At 43.5% G+C, this 25,808-nt stretch overlaps 1 protein-coding gene across 5 annotated transcripts in view; it reads right to left on the bottom strand.

The window, feature by feature from the left end:
- The window catches only part of SLC15A2 (solute carrier family 15 member 2), a 77,303-nt gene extending 52,049 nt beyond the window's left edge, over positions 1 to 25,254 (bottom strand). Inside the window, exons 1-7 of one of the 5 annotated variants that reach the window (XM_056349939.1) lie at positions 20,424 to 20,657; positions 11,921 to 11,967; positions 10,789 to 11,031; positions 8,344 to 8,431; positions 7,584 to 7,725; positions 5,662 to 5,754; positions 4,472 to 4,571 (exon numbers count right to left, since the gene is read on the bottom strand). In XM_056349939.1, coding sequence (XP_056205914.1) covers positions 4,472 to 4,571; positions 5,662 to 5,754; positions 7,584 to 7,725; positions 8,344 to 8,431; positions 10,789 to 10,836 — 471 coding nt within the window. In that variant the 5' untranslated portion in view covers positions 10,837 to 11,031; positions 11,921 to 11,967; positions 20,424 to 20,657. Of the gene's footprint in view, positions 1 to 4,471; positions 4,572 to 5,661; positions 5,755 to 7,583; positions 7,726 to 8,343; positions 8,432 to 10,788; positions 11,032 to 11,920; positions 12,272 to 16,570; positions 16,695 to 20,423; positions 20,658 to 25,199 lie in introns of those variants that run through there. The other 4 variants (XM_056349937.1, XM_056349940.1, XM_056349936.1 and 1 more) reach the window with 4 other exon arrangements.
- Between the last annotated feature and the right edge of the window lie 554 nt (positions 25,255 to 25,808).

Genomic DNA, 25,808 nt, shown 5'->3' with positions numbered 1-25,808 from the left:
AAGTTCAGAATTTAACTGATGTTTTAACATAATATAGTTCATACATTCGAAGGATTCCTGTTGATCTTCTTCTTGCATAATTCATAATTTGAAACGAATCAAGAACTTGATGCTGAGTTTGGTCTTTTTTGCAGGAGTAATGTGTGAGGGCATTCAACCAAGAGCAGTCTTACCTTGCTTGTGGGGGAGACATACATGCACAGTTGCATGCACATACACTGTGCCAAACCTCCTTCTGTGCCCGGGTGGGCCAGCGGAGTGGAGAAAGAAAAGCAGGCTACCTGACCTACCCAATGCTTATCTGTATCACCAGCTGTAGGACACTTGAGTGTCACCAAGCCCTGTAAAGGTAGTGGGCAAACTGCTTGGGACACGGCTTGGTGCCTAGCAGAGCACCTTGAGCCACATCCCTATGACCTGAGCATCATTTGAATGTGAAGCTTTAAATTAGCTGAGTAGGAGGAAGCTCCACAGGGGCCTGGTTCTGCCCTCTCTCCTTCTAAAATGTCCTGCTCCCTTCTGCTCCCTGAGACAATATTCACAAGCCTAGAAAACAGGAGAAATTGTGAAGAATTGCAGGCAGCTAAAAGGGAACAGCTCTTAAGGAATGAAGCCTGGGATTCAAAAATGTCACAAAACTTCCCATAACTGATGGTGCAGCCAACAGGAAATACTGACACTTCACATGTCAAGAAGCCTCTTATCACAGGGGATTGCTGCAGGGCAGGTGAGCAGGTGGGAGGGCATGGGAGGACTTCTTCATGTCACCTTGTGAAGCAGGTACTGGGAAGGTGAGGGTGAGAGCCTCATCCCTCCCACTGGCACCCACCAAGGAATCCAGGGGTCCCCTCACTTGGATTAAGGGCTTCTTGCCTTGCCCCAGCACAGTTATGAAGACCCCATCAATTTGAACTTTTGGTTCTTCCACAGTTTTATTGCCTAACGTGTCCCAGGCAATCTTAGGCATACATTACTCGCAAATTATTTCTCCAGAGTAAAAAGATTTGCAAGCCTTACAATAATCATCTCTATGGCGTGTTCCTATGGTTAATAGCAAACAGCACTGGGTCTTACTTTCCCTTATACTCCATTTCTGTCCTTACCAGTGTTTTTGATTACTTGGAACATTCTACTGCCAAGCTAGTAAAAGTGTATTTTCTTCTTCATTCTACCCTTGTGATTACTTATTCATTATCACAAGGAAATCTAGAGAAATGAGCAGCCTCAGCAATCTCTCCTGCTCCCAGAGTAGCCCTGTCATAGCTTGTTACGAGTGGTGCTGTAGAGTCCTCACAGTCCTGCCCTCTTCTAGTCAAATTCTCATGCCATGTCTCTAGCCCTTCATATCTGAGCAACTTGGAATTTCTGAGAGCTGAGAAAAACTCAGGAATGCAGCTCTCTTTATGATAAAATCTAGAGCAACAATTACCAAAAAGCTTGTGCTGGTAAGAGAAGAGGATAGTGATGCCTAAAGAATTTGTAGCATCTTATTTCATACATTTTCAGATTTCAGTGATGGGAAAAAATGGTCAGAGAAAAGCAGAAGTACAAAAATAATGACCCAGAAGCTTGCAAATTACACTGATTGGAAAAAAAGAATTCCCTCCCTATTTTCTTAATCTTTGGAGCAGACGTACATTAACAACATGATTTGGATTAGCTAATTTGAGAAAAGGTACCGTACACAATAATCCTGATCTCCTTGGCAACCAGAAAGTAAAGAAACAAAGAGAAAACTATTTAGTACCTTAAGCGCCATATCACGCTGTTTGAAAGCAGCTTTGGTGCTTAATTAATATGCACAGCAGCCTTCATACTCATATAACAGAAATATAATTTTGTTCAGGCGTTTTTAGCTTGGACTCCTAATCTCATAGACAAAGATGCTTGGAAGTCTCCTGCAGATAAATCTACTTTCCCTTTCTGACCTCCTGCTGAATCAGTCTCCACTACTGTTTGTAGTAGCACTGTTCTCAAAGTGGCAGATCAAGACTATTACACTCGTAAAGAACTTCAAAGAAAACCAAACCAGTGGTGTGCATTTACCTCCAAATATAAATTTGTCTTTATGTGGGAATAGCATAGGCAATTTGTTTATTCGTTTTCTATACAGAACTACCCCATGCCTAGTTTCCAGATGGAACAACTAAGCCTGTGCACTTAAGGACTCATCTGAAGTTTATTGGAATCCTGAAAACTAAGGGAGAATCAAATGCTTCATTTCATTGGGAATTTTCAAAACTTATTTCATCCTACCTGGAGTGGAAGACAAAAAATATAAGTCCTCTCAAACACCAGTCTGGAGGGGAGAAATATTCTGGCTAGGCCCAAAACTTTAATTCCTTACAAAATGAAAACTTCTCATTCTGATTTTGAAGACTAAATGCCCTACCACATAGCATAAAATACTTTTTTTTCCTTCTGAAAGGCCAAGTCATTTCACAATGGTAAAATACAAAACTTTCTATTCTGAAAGGAATGACTAGAGCAAAATGTATTGTCCTTATCAAAGGGTTTTTACAGTTTTCTTTCCCTAACTTAGCTTTTCCTGAAGACGACACACAGGCGAATGTTTGAGCCTTAGTGTTTGATAAATTTGTTGGAGAGGCGTAGTCTGAGCACTGAAGAATGGGTACAGGCCCACACAACCACAGGCAATTCAGGTTTGTCTCTGTAACTCAGTTGTGGTGTTTGGTGTCAGGTAAGTTTGGGATAATAGTATGTATGTATGTGCCTGACCGGGGTGCTGAGATTCATTAGCTGAAGTCTATAAAACACTCCGAAGATAAGTGGTACGTATTATCATACTGTAATTAGTTGGTAATTGAAAGATGCTGGATAAACATTATTAATCATTAATATTCACAGAAGCAGCACTTCTGAAAACGCTGCTGCAACACCTGTTAGAATCCTTCTGGGACAACTATCGGGGCTGCAGGCTGGGATGCCCACATGCTACCATGCACGCAGCATATTCCCAGAGCACACATGCTGTACTGCCAGCCTGCTTTCAGTCAGAGTTGTACCAACTGGAGGGGCTGGTGACCACCAGATGATTGCTGCTCCCTCTTCTGCAGCATCCTCTAAAGCACCGAGTCCAACTGACAGCACAGGATGGACATGCCTGCAAAAGGATCTGTTTTGAACAAACGACCATGAAACATCCTGTGTTTTTAAGCTTCATCTCTTCAGCATCACACAGTTCATGTGCAGAAAGCACAAGTTTTCCCAAATTTTTAAAATATAAATTTTAGTCTATATTATTCATTCATTGAATGCGGACTACGTGCTGTGGCATTGCAAAAGACATACAGCGAACTGCCCTGCAGAGCTCCTATCCCTTGTCCACGGCCAAAGGGACCTGTCCAACTCTACCAGTGCCTTTCCTGACAGACCATTAGTCTCATGTCCTTCTTCAATGTCTCCATTGATGGGAATTTCCATCTCCCAAAGGTCCTAATCTTTCCCAGTGCTTTTCTAGATCTACTTTTGAAAATTTTTGCCTACCATTAGTCCTAAATAAGCCCCCTTGAATTTAAGCCTACTCATCACAGAACCTAACACTTATTTTCTTTCTTGTAGCTGTGGCCTTCTACATATTTGAGGACTTACGCCATGCACAGAGGTTGCTGATTTGAATACTGTCATTGAGAAAACCAAAATTTTCATTTGCATGTTAAGTCAACATAAATCTAAGTGCTTTATTTCAGGTCAACTTGAAAATTTAGCATTTTGCCTGAGGATTAGTACCTCCTGACCTGCTTCACTTCTTTAAGCACTACCTTATCCCCAATTGTGCTGCATAATGGGAGTTTGAGATTAGTGCAGGTGAGGGGCTAAGCACTCATGATAGAGAATGAGGTCATGAAGCAACTGGACTACAATTCACAGGAGTCAGAGCACAAACAGCTGAAAAGAAACATTTTCCCAACTGTTCAGAACTTTCCATTCTGGAATATCTAGAAAACATTCTGGGTAGATTTGGTACCAGCACTACTTTCAAAAGACTGGAATTTCCTACAGTTCTTTCTGAACGATATCTAAATCACAAACGATGACTGATCTGAGGGACAATTCCCAAGGAAGCATAGACTGGTGATACAATTTTCTCTTTCATTTATTGTATTTCATTGCAGTGCATTATAATCACCCTTGTTAAGCTGGTTCAGAAATGGCTACAGTTCCATGATACGTGATACAGTTTTCCAACTGCTCTGACATCCAATTAACATTTAGATGATCTGATGCAATTATGACCTATCCTTCCCAATATCAGTCCTGTTCTGCTGCCATTTTCCTTTCCTGAAGCATCCAGTTTGTCTCAAGTCTTATGCAAATCATCCTACCTCCATCTTACTACACCTTTTCCTAGCAAACTAGCCCTTATTCTAGTATAACAGGGTTTGATCACATAAACATCCTCATAAAGTAAGAAGACACTGCAGATTTTAGGAAAAAAAACAAATCTTACATGTTCCTCTTCAAACTGGTCCCCACCAAATGCAGAGACACAGGGCTTGATACCTCCCGTTCCAAGGGCGATCAAAAACAGACCAACCATAGACAGGATCCTTCATGCAAGAACAAAAATATCACCATTGCAGAACCTTACCAGTGCTTATGAGAGCATTTTAGTGTCACCCAACCATGATTCTTCTGATATTGTCTTTTGCCTTGGGTAGTGATGATAAGCCAGCTAAGTGCAAACAACAAATCAATTAGCCTCATTTCTGCATTCAGTAGCAGTCAATTAACTAAACTGGTTTTGTCAGTTTCTTGCTGTTCTGAGGCCCAACGGACACACTTGAGATCAAAGATCCATGGGATTATTTTTGACTCATATGAGAACAAAAGATTGCAGAGATCAATTGAGAAAAAGAAAAAAGAAAAACAAAACAAAAGAAGTCTTTTCCTGTAGCCTTCCAGCCTGGGTAAGCACAGACAAACTGAATTAGACTCATTCTTGGGTGCTTTCTACTTCCCTGTGCAGCTCAAAATACCATTGTTGGCCCAACAGATTATGTCTGTAGGGAACAGGAGTGTCAGGACTCGCCAGGTCTGCAACAAAAGGAAACTGTTCCAAAAATTAGATGTGCTCCTGCCTGCACGTGCATATTTTTAGATCTGTGACCATATAGGCAAAACAGCTTGGTGATTTCAGAGACGCCAGCTGAGGAACTACTCCAAGAAGCCTATCTGTTCCAAATCTAGAGGGCAAAAAGGGTTGTACTTTACAGAGAGACAGACCCTTCCTCTCTTGCATCAGAAAATATATCTTTGGTTTTGTGTTGCCATGCACACAGGGGAACCTTGCTGAGCTGGGCAGCAATGCTGATGAGGAAATGAGGGAGGAATGAGCCTGGTGCAGGCAGCTGGATGGAGGAGAACAAACTCCAATAGCACAGTACAGTAGAGAGGTGCCTACATCAAAGAGTTTAAAGTCTCTGTGGTGGTTTCCAACTCTAGAAATGCAACTAGAGTGCGTTCACTCTCTAGATCTGCCCTTCTGCTCTTACTCAGACATCTCAAACTCTTCCCTGGTAAAAGCAACCTATGCACAGCCCCAAACTGCTGGCCTGATGGAGGTAAAAAAGTACAGTCCTGGGTAAACCAGCTACCATCACAACCTACTACAGCGCTGGAGCTTCAACAGCTACTTACACATGAACCGTCTGGTTGCCTAGGGATGGAATTGCACCCACTGACTTTATCAGATGGCCAACGACATACACAATGGAGAGGTAGATGATCGTCCTGTGAGGAAAGCAAACAGCAATGACTGAAGGTGCTGGGTGATGTACAGTCAAAAAGTAGAAATTGCTTTTACTTCCTGATACGTCAGGTCTACTTGGCAGACGCACAAGGAATTGGTTTGTTCATACTACTGGTATAGCAGGCAGCTATAACTTTTGTCAACACTGAGTGCACTAGAAGAAACAAATATGTGAATCAGTTCAAATTAAGGAATGTTAGCCCCTGCTTTCTTTGCAGAGGTTGCTGAGCAAAATAAACTAGAAGTGTTCCAGTCTTGTCAGGCATGGAAAGCTGCAAATAGAACTCAACCTCCAGATTACTAATAACTGGTATTTTGTAGCATACATCTAAGTTAATCCCTTGACTGGAAGTCATCTATAGGGACTGTTGCCCATGTTCAACCCACCTAACACATCTGCATTAGGAGCGTGGTTTCCCCATTGCAAGTCTGTTTTAGATCCCAAGCGCCTCTGAAGGATTGAGCTCACCTATCTTCCTCCCATGTCTTGGTGAGGGAGAAGAAATCTGACTAGGAGGATCAGGCTCTTGAGTGTATTCTATTCCTTCATCACTTTCAGGATTAAGAGATGTCTACCTATTTATATGCAGACAACACACACAGAGGAAATGGAAGGACTTGTTAGGACAGAGGCACTAGAAGAAGCCTTATAAGCTTTGAGCATGGAAGTGGTCCTCAACACATCCAAACCCTGGTTGCAACAGCTAATTTAGAGCCACATCAGATCATTCCTAAAAGCCCCTCTAATCTGTCATCCTGTCCTTGGTATTAGCCAAGGTCCAGCTACTACAGCAAAAGCCACCTCCCATTAAGTCATAGGGATTACTCCAGGAAAAGTCTCTTGCCTAATGCAAAAAAGTCTGCATAAGGATTTACCTTCTCACAACATCATGCTGCAGGATCGATATCCTCAAACACCAATGACCATTGCTAGGTGATCTTAAATAATGAACTTAATAAATCCACACTGTTATTTTTTTCATTCAAATGACAAGAGAATGACTAAAATTGAGCACAAAGGAAAAAGAGCATTGATATCTCCTTAAGAACCTTCTGCTGGAAAGGCATATGGCAGCTGGTTTTTTCCTGTTAAGCCTCTTCTGCCAGGCATGCTTAGACCCAGAGAGAAGAGTTCAGCTGCACTTCACCACTCTGACAGCCAAGACTCCTCAGACAATGAACAAACAGTGCCGAGCAAATAAAGTCCTATACCTAACTGCTCACCACCACTCTGGGGAAGATGATGGCCCACAACTTATCAGTAGAAAGGAAAACTGCTTAACTTACTCAGGAAGAGTTTACCTGGTTATGTGCTGAAGGAGATTATTTGAGTGAGCCCAGGTTTCTCTGGAATAAAAATGGGTATGCTTACACATTCCCTATGCTGTGAAAGCATAAGTCAGTATAGCATAGTTAGCGACATTTCATCTGAAATGGCAAGATCTAGAGGATGACACCGCTTCCTCACCATCTTTGAATCCTTCTCAGAAGCAGATCTTGGCAAGCTGAGGGTTAACCGTCCTACACCTCAGCTTCCTCAAGGTGGGTAGGGATGGACAGTGGAGGAAAAGTGTGCTAATGACATTTAATTTGTTCCAACTTTGTTACCTATTGGCACTCAGGTGAAAAAGGAGCACAGAACGGCATGAGCAAACAGATCAGCTGTTCATCCATTAACAGAGAGGAGCTGACCTTCACAAGTGTGCCTGCTGCACTCTGAACTAGCTCAAAACTGGGAGCACAGACAGCACTGCCTTTGCTCAGGCTGCATGATATAGATATGCTGTCTGATTCCGATATCTTCACTTACTTGTATTTTCCCAGCCATGAGTCTGCCATGATGGCTCCAATGACAGGCGTGAAATAACATAGCGCGGAAAAGGCATGGTACACAGCAGTGGAGAGATTCTCATCCCAGTGGAAGAAGCTTAAGAAATACAGGGTCAGGACAGCTAAAAGGAAACAAGCAAATCACATCAGATAATTAAGTTGTATCTCTGCAGGTAAGCAGGATCAAGGTGGCAAGAAAACCACTGATTTGTCTAGCAGCTATGAGCACTGTTGTGGAAAGATCTGTGCTTTCAGACCTGTTCCTCAATCTCTGACACAGGAAAAGCTAAAATGAGATATACCAGTAGCAGGCATTCTTTGCTCATAAACTTTTATGTTTAGCTAGAAAATATATTTTCTAGCTTATCTTACCATAACATGTAGTTCTGTTTATGCACATTTTCTATTTGCAAATTAGGTGCCTGTATGATTCAATTCCCAAACATGCTGATTGCACACAACTATGAAAAACATCACACAGCGGAAAACCAAGTCTGATACAGAGAATCATATAAAAATTTAGACTGGAATGTAAATTTGGAGCTCTCTAGTCCCAGCTTCTGCTCAGAGCAGGTGTAGCATCAATGTTAGGGTACACTGTTCATACCTGCATCCCAAAATGCCAATTTACTTTAAAAGACAGCTGAAACCACATACAGCACAGAACCCTAGAACCCCTAGACTAGCATACATAGAAACACAAGGATGGGAAAGTCGCTTCCCAGATACAGGTCACATACCTCTCATGCCATAGTAGGAGAAGCGCTCACAGAACTCATTCACCACAATGAAGGCAATGCTTAGGGGGTAGTTGGAGCCACAGAGTTTCTGCAGGACACAAATGAGAACTCTGTGAAAACCGTCACCCCAGCAACACATCCCCACAGTGCATGGGCAGTGGAGAGGAGTCTAGTTCAAAAACTAGGCTCAAAGGACTCAAAGGAGGGAGGGGATTCCACAGCTATTTTGCTTTGGTTAAGGCTCCCAGTGAATTAGCCTGGCTGACATGGGCCCACTAAGGACAGCCATGGAGATCTGTGAGCTGCCAGCATCCCACCATGCTCATAGCTCTAGGAACTCCAGTAAGGGTCGTACTGCTTCTCCGCTGCAATGCAAAAACCCACCGAGATGCAAAAACACCTTCAGATATCTTTTCTCCTAAGCTTCACATAAAGCTACTACCCTGCCCCAAAACTTCTCCCTAGAACCAGACCTTGCCTCGCAACTGGTAGACCCCAGGGAGCTGCTGTCTGCTTCTGTATGAATCTGCTCCCTCCTGTGTGACAACTGCTCTCAGTCTCTGCACCTCACTTGCACTGAACTGTGCCACCGCATTCACTGAAGCAAAGCGTCAGCCCTGTGTCCAGCACACTCTCAGGCATAGCATCCATTTCATATTGCAAGAACAATGACATAGCTATGGATAATTCAATTTGATTAATCAAAACTAAACAAAACAGCAATGGGACTGTCAAACCTCTCTGCATGTAGCCACTCTTTCAATGAATCTGACTTTACTTCAGCTAAAATCAGCTGTTTCCATGTGAAATACAAGGCATTTAAACAAATGAGTCTTGGCATGACCTTGCATGGGCCTCCTTCCTTCTTGCTCCCCCGCTGATGCCCAAGCTAAGCAGCTTCCAGCTGCCTTGCAACAGGGAAAGCAGGTTTTCACAGCACTGTCCAGCCTCTGCCAGTTAGTGGGAAAGAGAGGCTGGCCATGCACTGGTGAGGGGTGGAGGGGGAGAGTAATATTACACAGCTGCATTTATATTTATGGTCTTAAACAGCCATGGTATGGGCCAGTGAAGTGAGATGAACTCTTCACAGGCATTTCTGTGCCTCGTGTCAGAAACAATGAATCCCTCTATTTCTTCCCAAAGTCCCAAATGCAAATACAGATACCAAAATAGATGTGTTTAGTCAGGTTTATTTTACCACCAAGTGACCTGAGCTTATTTGGATTTCTGAAGCAATGGCATCAAGTTTAGAAGAGTCTAGCTTAATGATGCTGTCTTGCTCAACATTGTACAAGAGCAACAAAAGAAGTTGGTTTTCCACAGAAAAAAAACCCCAAACCAACGAAACAAAAAAACACCAAACCCCACCAAAAAATGCTTTCCATTATCTAACCCAGCATATGTAAGCACAAATATTTTTGTCTTTTGTATTTTTTTTTCTCTCGCTATTTATGGGCTGCCTTTTTATTAAGAAACCCTTGGCCTCTTTCATTTACTAGAGTAAATCTGTAATTATCCATTTAATTTTGTATTTAGTCTGAAACCATCGTGCTCAGCATATGGCTTGTAAGACAGAGTGGGCTCCCCTGGAAACCACACTGGGGCTTCGTGGTTTCAGACTAGCCTAAAAATGGTGGCATACATAAGCAGTAAATTCACAAACACACAGACATATGCACATACAGCAGGGGTCCTCAAAGTACGGCCCCCCAGGGTCCTCAATCCAGCCACCAGTATTTACAGAACCCCCCCGCCAGGGGTTGGGGGGGGAAACCAAGCAGTCGCAGATTAATTCCTGCCACTTAATCCGCGCGCCGGCCCCCTGGTTAAAAAGTTTGAGGACCCCTGACATACAGAATACTTTTCCCAACAAGTTTTTCATAATAAAGAAGAGCCGTAAGAGGCAAATTATGTTTCCTGTGGGTGCTTGGAGGCATGTTCTGAACTGGAAGTAAAATTGTATAAAAGGAATAGTTTTATTCCTCTCTTTCACGAATCTCACCATCAGTACTCGTGAGATTTAATAACATTTGATGGAGATGCAGGGGTGACTGTTCAAACCCAGATGGCCAGGTGTCGGGAACCCTGCTGCCTCAACTCACCCCGCCGTACCCGATGCACAAGCCCTGCTGGATTTAGCTGCAGCAGTTTAAGGTATCACATGCCACGCTGGCATCTGCAGTGACAGGAAACCTGGCAGTGTCTCATTTCAACCACTCCTGCTCTGGGATGGGCACTTCCTACAGATGAGCAGGGGAAGGAGAGCAGGAGGCAGTGACTTCCCAGCTAAACCTCCCATAGTGCCTGAGCCAGGACACAGAGTAAGTGCTTACAAACACAGAGCAACTACTTACAAGCAGGGGTACTTCCATCTGGCTTGTATGTCATGAGATGGCATTAGCATACACAGAAACCCTCATGTATTCTCCCTGCTGTATCACTGACCTGCCTGTGGCCTGCCTGGACATCCAAAAGTGGGAAGCTTTCATCCATGCAGAGCACCAGATGCAGTTTGCTCGCTTTCGCCGAGGAGGACCTTGCTCAGCAGAGAGCCCCAGCAAAAGCAAAGAGGCTAAGCTTGGATTCGTGAACACTCAGATAGTCTGCTGTGCTTAGCTACTGCTGTAAGCCTGGGGTTTGCAGGATTATGGAGCTCTTAAAGATACTGTGGAAGTTGATAGTCTGCATCTTTGGAAAAAAGAAAGGTCATTTAAAATGCCAGCTACAGGGGACATTTGTTTTCACCTCTCCTTCTTGCTGTCTAGCAGCAGAATGGGAAAAAGATTAGTATGTCCCAGGAGTTCTGGATATCCAATAGTTAATGTCTGCACAGCACTTAAAATGGCAAGTTAAATAGTTGGCTTACTAATGACATAACTGTGAGCCTTAAGAAGAAGTATTACAATAACTGTCCTGCAAGTCAAAGCAGGTACAATACATGCCCAGCTCCCCCTGAAGTCAGTACAATGGGCAGTGTTTAGGCATCAAGTGCTCAATCAGCATTAACCTGAAAATCTGCACGAACATCAAAGCTGCAAGGCAACAAAAAATTCACCCGAATCTGGCTTTAAATCAGAGGCAAAGGTGTAAACCTGAGGCTCTGGCACTACAGCTAGGGTCTGTAACACCCATCAGCGGCCCATCTTCAATCCCTATCCTTCCTTCTGCTTTGCAGCATCTGGGGACCATTTATTCCCTGGTGGGTTTCATCAAACTAAGCAAATGGACAGGTCAGCTCCCTCCCTCCCACAGACAACATCCTCCTTCACTTCAGAGAAGTAAGTCTTCTTGCACAAGGAAAGTGATGTTCAGGAAAAATGCAGCAATCAAAACCCTTACCCATTTTCCCAAACATTCAGACAGTTCATTTTTTCCCCCTTTAAGCTGCACTTTCTTAACTTAATCAGGTTAGTGGAGGGATTTTTGCCTTGAGTTGTTAATGCTTATTTCAACCCTCTGCAAGAAAGGGTGTTTGTCTCCAGCCAGAGCACAACAGAGGAAAGAACAGAGAGATCTTGCAGTGTTTAGAGCAAGCTGAGCAGAAAGCAAAGAAAAGGAAACCAGCTGTAACACTCACCGGGGATTTTTTCTGAACAGCGAAATCTCCTTTGGGGGGATCATCTCCTGCAGAAACAAAAGTGAACAAAGTTTCCTTGGATTCATTTCTCTGAAAAGCATTCATCTCCCCTCTCGCCTTGTCTCCCACCATGCTATGTGGCTGTGGTGAGTTGACTGGGAAGATTTCCAACCTCAGGCATGAAGTTTGATTCAGTTTGAGTTAACCCTAATTGAGCACATTTGTGCAGCCAGGGCAGAAAACGGAGGGAGATGCTACCAGGGGAGACAACTCCAGAGTTCAAGAAGAGTCAGGGAACACAGCCTAAATCATTCACAGGTTGGGGCTGTCAGCACTTCATGGCACAGACCGCCCTTTTGTTTGGCATGCCCCCAGCTATCATACGTGCACCAGCCCAGCACAGCCCTCTATGCTGAACAGATGTGAGCCGAATAAAAACCCCAGGTCCCAGATACACCTACATCCTGTGGATTTAGAAGCAGAGTGTGCATCTCCCTCCCAATACAGTAATGACAGGTTTATTCTGCAGGGATCTCATTCCACTGAAAAGCCACACATTTATCCCAAGTCATAACTACTAAAATGCTCATCATGCCAAACCCTCAGACAGTGGATGTCACGGATGCCTGCACTTTGTTAAATCATTTCTTTTCTATCCCAGGAGTGAAGCGACCCAGGGTTCGTTCCTGCACCAATTCCCTGGAGTGACCTATGGGACAGTAATCCAGAGGGCACAGCCAGCACCCCATCTCTACTTCCTATTATCCAAAAGGCCACCTTAGGGCTCCTTGTGGCAAACGCATCCTATGCTGTGCTGGGAGCCCCTGGATGCCCCCTGCAGCTGCATGGGCTCAGGTTCTTGCAGGTACCCTGTTGTCCCTCCTTCCATGCTCTTCTCAGGAATAGAAGAGCTCTTCATCAGTATTCTTCCAGTGCCAGCTGCAATTATAGAGCAAAATTCACAACCTTCCCATAAACCATTCTCAGTGGCTGTGGCTCTGCAGCATTCTAAGTGCAGCACAGGGGTTTTTTCTTCCCCTTTCATTTGGCTTCTTTAAAAGGCAAATGTTCAAGGAATTTTGCCAAACATTTCTCCCATATCAGCAAAAGTACAGACCACACCCAGAATCTACAGTTGGTACAAGGAGTCTCCATAAACTCATTGCTAGGTCCATTACTGAGTTGCTGCTACTGCTTGGGTACCACAGGAACCAGGTTGCAGCTGACAAACCAGGAAAGAGGCTTTTGCTCACACCACAGATCCCTAATCTGGCTTCAGCATTGCTAACAAGACCTGGAAAACACTTAGATGAGGGACTCAGACGTGACAGAGTGCCCTAAGGAAGCATAATTACTCTCCACATCCCCTCACATGCTCTGGCATTACTTCCTCTGAAAACCCCCAGGCATCCTGTTTCACTCCTGCTAAATGTGAAGCCCAAACTGCAGATGAGGCCAGGAAGGTCTACCTCTTTCTTATTCCCCTTTTCTTCTACAGCTGTGGCAAAGCAACACTTTGTTACCCCCACACACACTCCGTACTGCCACAGACCAGCTGCTCATCTTCAGCCCTCCCAGTGATTTGCACACTGGCACGACTTTGCTTTTTCCCCTGGGTCACTTCTCAGGTGCCATGAACAGCCTCCAGAGAGCTAGGGTTTGTTAAGCCCATTTCAGGGGCAAGACTTGACTCAAAAGCATACCCAGCAACGGGGTCAGTGCAAAGAACAGGACTTGTGCCCATTGGTCCCGTCTCCTGCACACTGGGTTAGCAGGTACTTTTGTGTCCTACAAGTCTGACCCTGCACTAGAGGTAGCAGGAGTAATTCTGAGCCCTCTGGCCGTATCACTTACTGCCCCAAGTATCTCTACATGACCCCTGGTAGAAATCTGCTGTGTTCTGCCATGCACAGGTGAGCAGAGCAAACACAGCAGCAAAGTTATTAAAGGAGTAATACAAAAAAAAGACCGAAAAGGTTTTGCCATCCCTTGTGCAGGGCTCCCACGCTGCTACAACATGATGCCTTAATATTTTCAGCATCCTGCAGCTAATATTTCCTCTGTGTGTATACAGTCCTGTGTATCACATAAACTAAATGATTTTTTTTAAATACTAACATGAAAAATCGTATCAGTCAGTGGGATTAACATACACTACTTGTCAAATACACTGCAGAGCTGTTTAGGCCATTAGCTGCCAGAAGGTCTTCTCAGAGAGAAAGGGAAAAAAATAATTCAAATGTCTGGTAATAAATGGTAACTCATGGCAAACAGCAAGAAACAAGGTAAGAAGAATAAATTTGCAACCACCTCAGATACAAATTAATTCAGAATAAGACTCGATAGAAGGAGACCTGTGCGGCTGGGCTGAAAATCAGGAAGAAATTGTACCACAAATGGAAATAAGGTGGCATTTCAGAAGACAAGTACAAACAAACAGATCAAGCATGGAGCAACAGAGGCTGCAAAGTTAAGACACAAAATGAATTACAGCTAGCAGGGGGACAGAAAAGGCAATAAGAAAAGGTGTTAGAAATGCTGACAATATTGAAGAAAAAGAAAGGAAAATGAAAGCCTGCTATTTAAACTAGAAAATGAGCAAACAAAAGCTCATCCAAAGAAGCCAGAAAAGTTGTGTCCTTTTTGTTTGTCTTCACTCAAAAACCTAAATTGCCTAAATTGCAACAAGATGCATAACACCATTAAAATGAACCTGTAGGAATATTGGTGAAATGAGACAAAAACTGCTTAAAGAATATTTGGATACCTCACATGTACTCAAATCATTAGAGCCTGATGAAGTTCACCTTCAAATGCTGAATGTGGTATTAAACCACTTCCCTTGTGAAGGGCAGAAGCAGGACAAGCATCAGCACTGCCTTTAAAAAGGCAGGGTAGGATAACCCAGGCATGTTCCTCCATAGCCAGAGAGATACTTGATCGGATAATCCCTTCTAAGCACCAAAAGGAGAATAAAGATTACAAAACAGCCGTTTTGGATTGGAAAAACTGTTCTCAAACCAAACGGGTTTATTCTTTGGTGACAGGGTAAGTGGCATAACAGCTAGAGCAACTGTGGATGTGGTATATTCTAGTGTCTCTAATATCTCTCAAGGAGCAGAGGGTCCAGATGAAATACCCATATAATGGGCAACTGGAAAATCCCTCTCAATGCAGCTATCAATGATTTTCCATCAGATTAGGAGGGCACAAAACACACATCTTCAGCTTTTCTATGAGCAAAGACAACATAAGCGCAGCCAGCACAGTGCTCATGTTTGTGTCTGAAACCAGGATGAAGAAGCCTGGGGGAGTACAGGGATGGATTCAAAACTGCTAAATGGGACCACTTTGCAGCTCTGGAATGAAAAAGATGAAACTCAGGAAAGCCTACTACCAGATGCTGCCTCTACCCATTGACAGGAAAAGCAGCCAGAGACCAACTACTTTTCATTTTTGTCAAGGATAGGATGAGAAAATATTTTTAGTAAAGAAGATTTGGGGCTGCTTTTGTCCAAATTCCCTTTCTGCAAGGACAGGTGAGCACTGGAACAGAGACAGCATGGCTGGGGCTGCAGGGTTCAGGCAATCCCTAATGTCTGTTATGCAAGAAAGCATTAGGGACCGGCTAAATATCAGGTCCTGTCCCAGATCAGGCAGATGGATGAATTTACGTGAAAATCATGTGCTAAACAACTGGTAAATATGAAAGCAAGGACTGCTTTCTGTAACATTTCCTCTTTTCTGAGTTTTCATTTAGGCAAGTGGACAATCTGCAGGACAATTCATGTTCAAATGTAATATTAGAGCTACCAGATGCCTTGCATAGCCAGAAGTTCCCACAAATACATTTTTCTATGACTTTCAGTTCATAATTTATTTTTTTCTGGTTCCTAAATCCACAGGAAGACAATCTGCATTTTCTCTTTGCATTTACAATCTCAGATTCTCACTGTTTGCTGCTGCAGTCCCGTGCACATTAATCTGTTTATACTCAACTGATCTCTTCATTTTTATCTGTATTCATCCTGTGGTACAATCCCTTCTTGATTTTCAGCTCAGCTACACTGGTCTCCTAATAATGAGTCTTATTTTGTATTCATATACACTGGCCATGCTTTTATAACCCTTTTACCATATCTGTATTTTTCTCTTTCTCTCTAGGACAAGGTTATAAGAAGCTATATGAATGTATGCCAGCAACACTTCGGGCTTAATGACCTGGCCCTAGATGGACAAGATAACCTCTCCAGGTTTCTTCTGGCTTGTTTTCGCCAATTCTTTGATTACAGGAAAAAGCATGGCTTAACTGATTCAGACAGATCAGGACTGGTTAACATCACCTGCAGACTTCTCTCAAACTTCAAATTTAAGAGGATGATGTATCAAATCACTTGAACAACCAGGAAAATAGACCAAAAATCTTCAGACCTGCATCTCTGTTCTATTCACGAGTCTTACAGACTCAAAATTGTAAAGGTATTTAGCTTAATACCATTAACAATAACAAGTACCTAATCTGTATTTAAGAGCCTGTCATCTGGTCACTAGACAGCCTGTAACAGAGAAATTTCTGATCCCTCCTGGTGCCTTTTTGTCTTCAGTTTCTTCTATGGTTAGCAAGAGGAAATCTTTAAAAAATTCTCTCACCAGCTTGGGCTTCCTCTGCAGCCTGCAGCATGCCGTCCCCCTCTGCCATGCCTGCTGCTTCCAGCGCAGTAGATGCCCCCAGCTCTGTTGTGCCTGAAGATGAACCTCGCTGAGCAATCCTGGCTCACTCCCACCCTGTTGTTAATGTTTCACTTCACAATAACAGTCCTTTGGTCACCAATAAAATAGTTAAACTTTCATTTATTTTTGATCTTCAGTAATCTCTGCTCAGCTCCCAAATGTCACAGGGAATCTGCCTTTCTCCTTGAATGCGGACTCTAAGGCTGCATGGCATCTGTCATGGATGTTCATGGTCAATCACTTCATGCTGCAGCTGTGCTATCTTTCAATAGAATTCCTACTTCTGGATGAGAACAGGGACTGGACCTGCGACTAGACAATCTACAGCTGGCCATAAATCCAAACTTTTGTCACTGTACACCAGCTACAGAACTGGCCTTAACTATGCACGCCTTTTAGCAGTTAAGGTTGTGAGAAGGCACAGGTTTCCATCCCCTTTTGGCAGACTGGCTTAGGTTCCTGGTTCTTCACATGTCACGCAGGAATGCAGAGATAACATCGGCATGCTGTTCTCCCAGACCCTTTTTCACCTTAAAGCCACGACCTGCCTGAAGGAGGATCAACATTTTTTTCTACCACACTTCTGCTGTTTATTCCTTTCTGCTTTCCCCCATAACCTCCCCTAAACTGCTGCGACTTCCTTCCAGAGAGGCTTTAAGGCATCTCCTCTGCAGGGGAAAACCCCAGATATTTTCTGTAGACACAGAAATGGCTCACAGTGAAATTCTGTGTGTTCAGCAGTAAGTAGAACAAAATGGGGTCTCCATCATCACATGCCATGGCCCTGAAGCCACCTGCATCCTTCCCCTTTTCATTGCACTGAAATCCCAGTCCCACCTGCTTCATAGCCCCATATCTTTCATCACCTCAACATACAAAATGCAGTTAAGGCTACAAGCAGGTATGCAGTTCAGGCTACAAACAGGTATGCAGTTCCTAATGAACTTTGCTATCAGCTGAACGGGGGAACTGGGCAGGACGACTGGAACAAACACACTGGGGAAACACTGAGAGACATCCAAACTTTACAGTGAAGAGAAACATGCAGCAATAGCTATGTATATGTGCAACAGCAAGCAGCCTAAGCCAATCACAGATCAAATTCCAAAACTAAATGAGGAATAAATTCTTACAGGTGTTGAGTCATTTGATAAAGATGCTGAGTTATTTGACAGAGCAACAAGGAACGCACAGCCTGAAGTGAAAGGAAGAACCGCACAAACAACTCATAAAAAGAAGATGGCAAACTGCAAGTGGCTTGGGAAAGAAGGACTGAAGCATAACTTTAATTATGGCTACAAAAGGGCAGGCTACTCACATAAGATATACCAAAGTGTAGGTAGACAGTAAGGAGGACTTAAATCTAGAATGTATGGCCAGGATCCAGGGAGTGTTGGTCGTATTATAAGAAGTTGTACCATAGATAAGTGCAAAGCTAGCAGTATGAGACTGGGCAAGCACTGTGAAAAACAAGAGAAAAGAAGTATGACCACTACAGGTGAGACAATGCAATACAGAAGAAATGCTGGAGGGAGAACAGTTGTTGGGAAGAATATAAAGCTTTACTTGGTAACGTTTGTGACTTCTGTTTGAAGATTAGGGGGACAAAACACATCAGGAAGGGCTTTTATTTCCAAACAACTTTTTAAGAGGCTGTCATAACATGGGAAAACTATGATCTTTCTTTTCATTGGAGGGAATGTTCAAGCAAAATACAGGGAAAGGTACAGCTGATCAGCTGAGGCAGGAAATGAAGAAAACCCAGCACAAACAAAATACAACCACAGATTTAAATTACTTTCTAGGCTCTCAAGATGGGAGTACCACAAAACCACTGCAAAAAATTGAAAGTTGACTCCAGAATAAGACTTGTGGTCTTTCAGAACAGACCACTGATAAACAGTAAGTGGATACCAAGAAAGGCTATATATTGCATTAAAAAAAAAAAAAAAAAAAAAAGAGTCAGGAATAACTCAACTGTTCACGCTGTCAGTAAGGAGGTGGGCTAAATGAGCTCTTGAATTCCTTTCCCTCTATTTTCTCCTCCAGTTCTAAGCGGTACTTGGTGCTATGAGATAAGGTACTATGCACTGACTCAAAACTGACTGGTAGCACTGGTTTCAGTAAACTCAGGAAATAGAGAAAATGGACACCCAGGTGCCCCAAGTAATCTGGACCCAAGGGTACATGCCAGTCCTTGGGATGTTTCTGTGTTCTTCCCCTCCTGTTTGGCTTTTGTTTCCCTTTTATAGTGATTTAAAGGATTTTAGGAATGCTGCCCACTTCTTAGAGACAGTCCCTAGTTAAAACAATAGCTAGTTTTATGGTTCACATAGGTATGTAAAGTCAGCAACAGAGTACTCTGAGAAAACAAATCAAGAAAAGGAGAGCTAAGATAGGTGTACAAGGAAATATAAACTCAGTTTCCAACACACTAGTCAGTGCTGTTTGACTCACAAGGGTATAAGTAATCAATTCTGAATGTCTTTTTTATGCCCCTAACAAACAAGATGTGCTAGTCCCTCAGACACCCAATGCCAGAGCTGTCTGGTTCAGGTATAACTCAGGCTCTCTGTTCAAAACCTCTGAATAACAGAGAGAGTCTGGTAACAGAAAAATCTGAACATTCACCCAGTCCACTTGCCTGGGGCTGAGGGTGGGTCCCCCTCATCGAGTGAGAAGGTAGGAGGTCACTGCAGCTGGAGGAAAGGTTATAAGGTGTGGCAGAACTTTGGAAAAGTACTTGAGGACCGTTTGATGTCCAAAGAACTTTTTCTCCCTGGTCACATTGTTAAGCCAAATCTGGGTTCTTCACCCAGTGTGCAAAACCTGGTCAACACACAGAGCCAATATATTTGTTTATTGCATGTCTGCACAGAGTTGGGTGCTAGGTGATAAATCCACAAAGATAGCGCAGCTCTTAACACACAACACTTTATACACTTTAAAAAATTGTTAGCCATTATGTTTAGTCACACTTAATTCTCATGGGTTCTTATGGGCCTCCTCTCCATTTTAAGGTGCAGTATTCTTTCTTTTCACCACCCTGTTCTGTGGGTAGAGAGCTTTCTTTGCTCAAGGGTGAACCTTTTAGGTATGCAAATTAGGATAGTTCACACACAGTTCCAGTAATTTTCTGTTTGGTCTCATTAACCATTTGGTTCTCCTTGAGCTTATCTTGCTATTTCTTAGCTTGGGCTACTTATGGCATCTATTCCTTCTTCGAAGGTCATGCCTTATTAACTACTTGTCAGGCTTAATTAACATCCTCTGGTTTTCAAATTCTTGTTTTCTTTAAAGGAAGTAAATGTATCAATATCAGAAGCAGGATCTTACACAGCACTTTTCAGAAGCAAGTCTCACGGCATTTCACTGAGCATATCAGTATCTCCATTTCAGAGATGAGAAAAGGAAAGAAAAAACATCCTGACAAAGGCAGACTCTGCTGAAACCTCTTGCACACCAGCCCAGTAGTCTATCCATTAAGCTGCCCTGCCCGTAGTATTATCAATGCAAAGAAAAAACAGATACTGATCTTATCCTGCCACAGGCTCCGAGAGCTAGCTCAGCTACTGAAGGTATCACAGCCTGCAGCAGCCTTGGCTCTGGAGGAATGCAGAAAGACCGTTGCATCTCAGTTATCCCTCCGGGATACTGCCTTGGGGATTTCCCTTTTTGCACCAACCCCTCAGCTGGCCAGTAGCTCCTTTCCAGTGGCACGTTCCACACCCTCTCCCACCCAGCTCCAGAGTAAAAAGCTGTTTTTACTCACAGATAGCCTTTCCTTCAGCAGAAGGCAGCTAGTAATGAGAAAGCAGGAATCCTGTAACTACTCTATTCCTCACAGCCAGCTCACAGGGATGTCCAGCACGAGGAGGGTCTACTGGGCAGTGAAGGAAGGGACACAGCTACGGGATGCGGCAGCAGGACCTGGGGGTTCAGTTCTGACCATGTTACTTGTCAGACACCTCAAGCATGTATTTCAAGTTTCCTAACCTTAACTCCACTGACCACAAAATGAGAGTCAAGCAGCACTAATCTCCTGTACATCTGGGGCAAATGGTTTCATTCAGTAATCCGGCTACAGGATAGGAGAATCTCAGAGAAGCAATTAATTCCAACATTTCCAGTTTTTTTCATACACCCATAGTACACAGCCAGATTGTTTCATTCTTTGCAAGCTTCTCTGTCAGGACACATAATGCACTGCACAATTTCAAATCTTTGCCATCACAGGGAGGGTATTCTCACCATATCCTAGCACACATCTGATTTTTTGACTACCGTTTAAGTCAGATTGCAATTGTGTAATCAGTATTTCATCAGGGCAAGCTGCCAGAGACAGGGAACATGTAAATCCCCAAATACCTCTGTTCTGATTAAAAAACCTGCAGATCTAATCCAGAGAGAGATCAGCTCTCTGACAGTGACCCCTCCCAGATGCAAGCACAGACAGATATGATACAACCTTCTGCATTCTGGTGACTGTCATTTCCACTGAGATGTTAATCAGATCCTCCTCAACCAGCTCCCTCCACTGCCACACCAAGGGCCAGGCAGATCAGGGGCTCATCCAAGATTCATTAACTCTGGTTCCATGCATTTTAATAACAAGCTCGCAGTGCCATCCATTCTTTTCAGCCTTCCCCCACAGCAATCATGGGGATCAATTTGCTAACAGAGTGAGTGCAAGTAGCTCTGCGCTTCTCACTGGAGCTGGTGAGTCTTGTGGGTTTTCCCTGCATCAGGTCACAGAGGGACTGGCACAAAATTAGAGATCTTTTTGCTTTTTTTTTTTTTTTTTAACGTCAATTTCAACATACAGCTTTGGGGTCTCCAGGGGCCCTGACACTTCATAGCACAGTTCATTTAGTCCTGGCCATTCTATGCCCAGGGCAGTCTGCTCTTTACTGGCACTTGTGGCAAACCCCCTTTGAGTTTGGCTGGGAGAAAGGCTATACTCTGTAGGAGGAAGAATTCATCTGTGCCTCTTCTCCTTATGCTAACTCCCCCCAAAAGGTCTGCTTTTCCTAGGAGCTAAGTGGCATCTGATCCACCTGACATCAGTGGGACCAGGGGTGCCCAGCCCTTCCCAGGTGCCACCCCCCAGCACATAACTTCCTTCTGCCGAACATGCCTTTCTCTCCAAAATAACCTCTCCTGTCTCAGCAGCTTAACTGAAGCACACCTGGCTATGACTGAATACTCAATCAGGCACTTTCTCCAATTATTCTCTTCTGTCCTCAGCCTGTCTCATTCCTCCAGAGATCTTGCATGGGGATGTGCCCATCACACCACAGCAGTCCTGCATGTCATACCTGCAAACGTTCTGCATGCTTCACTTGTGCAACGAGCAACCCTGAATACAGAAATGTTTTTCCCACGGGCACACAAAAACTACCTCTTGTGCTTTCCAGCTTGTGGCCACCCAGAAGCTACCAAGCAGTGCTGAACGTGCAGAGCAGCAGCATGGCACATGCCCAAGCAGCAGGCAACAGTGTACATTGCTCTTGCTGCACCTGCAGGCCACCACAGCCTTGCTGGCTTCACCAGGAACAGAGCCAGCCCCAAGTGTTTTGAGTGATTGCAGACACAGGCTCAGAGCATGAGCCCTACACAACAGCAGGAGGTTTAATGAAGTCAAATTAAGTCACATTCACTCTTCAGGCTACTACACTCACCTCCAGCCTTTCTGCTTTCCTAATCTATTTCTAAACAGTACCTCATACACTATAAGGACACAAACACACTGCAAATTTCCAGTATCTTCCTGTGGTGAGATATCAGCTATTGATCTGCTCCTCCTTTACAATTATTACTCACCAGCAGCCAGTCTCACCTGTATCTGAGCAAAGCAAAATGCCCAGACCTAGCAGAGGTTTCACTAGTTCCCTGTTTAAGAGAAAATAAGTCTCTTAAACCTATCTTCCTGGAGAGGACATCTGCCTGGCAAACAGGGAAAAGCTCATCAGCTACAATAGCAAGATGGGAGTGGTACATATGGGTTGTGAGGTAGCATAGGCATGTACCAGACACAGCAAGAATTTATAGATAATGAAGATGTGCCCGTTCAGGTCAGTTACTACATTTACTGCAGACTAATCTGTGATGTGTGACAAAGGGAGATGGCATTTCCACCCTGATGAACAGGGTGCTGAGGATATGCTGGTATAGGCTTCCCACCACCTCTTCCATCTCCTGTGCCCACAGCTAGCACATCTTTGCTGTTTGACATCAAGCCTTTAGATGTATCCAAGTGGTCCTGTATAGCCCTTATTAAACAGAAGAGAGCACACTGGTACTCACTGACAGAGAAATACATTAATGCCAACATTTATTAGATATAATAAACCCATGCCAAAAAAATGCAATCACTTTTTGCATGATCTCCAGCTATGCCTAGGCTACATAAGATCTAGCATGCCAGCCGTTTAAGATGCAGAGGGCTACTTGAGAGGTACATATTCAATTGACTTAACCTTTGAGTGCTCAGCAACTTGCAAGATTTGTTTATAGAAATAATCACTTTCAGAAGCAAAGTGTAAACTGCACTTTTTGTCCATCTCCCATTCAGTTTTACCTCTAACAATAAGTCACTAAAGAGACTCAACATGGAATGCCTTAGCATTGTACTCATGTAGAAATATTTCTTTGCTGTATACACTCAGATTAACATTCATTCTCTCCAAGATAAAGACAGCTAGAAATATTTTGAGGGAATAAAAGTAGTTTTCAGCATTCCTGACACTTCCTATTGTTAACAAACAGACGATCTTATAATGGTAAAGTCAGAGGAATAATTCCTCTCTTATACTAGATCTGATTGACTAGACATGACAGATGGTGGTTTTATTACTTTCCGTCTTCATGCCATTCTGAAAGAGACCTCATTGAATGCAGCCCAGGCTGCGTTTTGAGTCTTAACCTCTCAGATAAGCAAACCCCGTTTCATCAGGTTAATGGATCCTTACTTGATTCAGGAAGGCAATTTTCCTTAAAGTTATTCTAATCAAGTACTCGGAGCCCAAATTGTCCAGGCTGATTGACTGCCAGCAACTGGGAGATCTTTCTACTAAGAACCATATTTATTTTCAAAGAGGGAAAACAAGTTATTATTATTATAAAACCAATTCTATCTTGCATTCAGTGACTTCTCAAATACTAGCTTTTACTGCAGTCACAGAATTAAAGATAAAAGTAAAGTTAATGCAGTCTTCCTCTCAGTAGTTTTATTAAATAACAGGCAGGAAAGGAAAATTAGAGAGAAAGAGATGGCCTGCTGTCTGTCGGCCCCTATGGTATAGCATCTGACCTTAATCAGCACGGACCCCTTCAAACACAGGCTCGCTCCAACCTGTCTTTCTGTATCAGCCTCCAAATTGAGGGCTGCCAGCCCAAGTAACTTTGCCACCAGGCTGGGAAGACGTGACAAAGGAATATCCATCTTCTAAAAGAAAAGCTCTGAAGGAAAACCAGTACCTCAAGGATGATCCCTATAAATCTTGTCTCCTGCATGGCATCCGGCTCCAGTTTGGTGCTACAGCTGCTTGGGAGTGCAGTGACAGCCCATGTGGAGATAGGGATCACAGTGTCCTGCTGCCTTGGCTCTTGGTTGACTCAAGTCACTCCAGCAGAAGTCCTGCCAGCTGTGGGGCTGCCCAGGCTGCTTGAAGAAGTATATGGGAGGTCAGACCTCTACTACTGCCTCCCACCTACTGCAAGACTGGTCCAGCAACTGAGCAGACATAAGAAGGAGGAAAAGGTTGTGCAGAAAACCAGCCACAGACACAAGAACTGGGCCCACAACCCCTGAAGGATCATTCTGTCGGTGCTTTTACTTCTCAATGCACATACTACCTTTTCACACAGTTCACAAGCAGGTGTGTCTGATGCCCCATCAGACATTCAATACTGGATTTCCACCTCCAGAAAGCCTGACCCCAGGAGCCTCAGCTGGAACTTGCAGGGAAAGCAGAGCAAGCTACTTAACACAAAAAAAAATTCATTTTCTGTCCTAACAGCTCTGCTGAAATTATTGATGCCTCAAATGAAACGATCATTCTCAATGATTTTTATCTAGCAGTCACCAGATTTTTAGGGTTGAGTCAGGCAGAGCATTACACTGTAATATCAAGGCAGGCATCTTTAAAATGGTGGTTATTCTGCAGGAACCATAAAGTTGCTAGAGAATACATTAACTCTTTCATTCCTCAGAAGGACTATAAGGCAAGGAAAGATTGTCAAGCTGTGATGCAAGGGGAACCCAGAAACCTATATTCTCTCCCTCTTTATGATACAAACTGGTCCTTCAATCGTGCTCTGGTTATGCTCATAAACAAAAAAACCCCACTAAGGACCTCAGAATTCCCTGTCTACTGAGAACTCACAGAATTTACATTCAAGAACAGCATAGCAAATACAACCAGGAGGGTAACAGAGCAAAAAGCAGCTAGAAAACAAGTAGCTTTTATGCATGCTACAATCATGCTACAATCATGCTACAACAGCACTGCTGTGCTACACACAAACCTAAGAAACAACTACTAACCTCTATACCACAAGAACAGTATTTCACCCTTGAAGAGCATTCAGCAAATCCAGCCCCCACAGTAACACTACCCAGACTAGTGAGACGCGCTGCCACCCAAGTACAGCTCAGCTGGGTCCACAGATGTACCTCATTAAATTAATTATCCCATATTTACTTGGTGAAGACCCAAACTTCATTAACTCCCACTCTTCCTCATCTCAGATTGAGTTCTTCTTATGCTTGATTCTCTAAATATTTTATCTTCTATTTTTGAAACACCTTTAAGATACAGAGGAGCATGAAAGGTTTTATCCCTGTTTTGGAGCAGTGCTACAACTTTCTGCTTGGTTTACACTGAGGCTGGGATTTGGGTACCCAGGAGGAACCCAGGCACAGGGGAGGGTGTTTCAAAACAAGGTAGGGGAAGCCCCACAAGATTTCCATCATTATATCTCACAAGAACAGTCATTCTTAACACGTTGGAGAACGCATTTTTTGGTAAAAGATTATGACAGAATTTTATTTTTTAAGACTTCTGACCTCCTCTGGATTAGAGAGGGAGCATGGCCTGTTCCAGGCTTGGATACCAGGTGGGAAAGGTGGGTTTGAATCGGAGGCTCCCAAGCT

This window comes from Falco biarmicus, chromosome 8 (genome assembly GCF_023638135.1).
Source record: "Falco biarmicus isolate bFalBia1 chromosome 8, bFalBia1.pri, whole genome shotgun sequence".
NCBI lineage: Eukaryota > Metazoa > Chordata > Aves > Falconiformes > Falconidae > Falco > Falco biarmicus.
The sequence above is the reverse complement of the archived record's forward strand: the minus strand, read 5'-3'. Positions and strand labels throughout refer to the sequence as shown.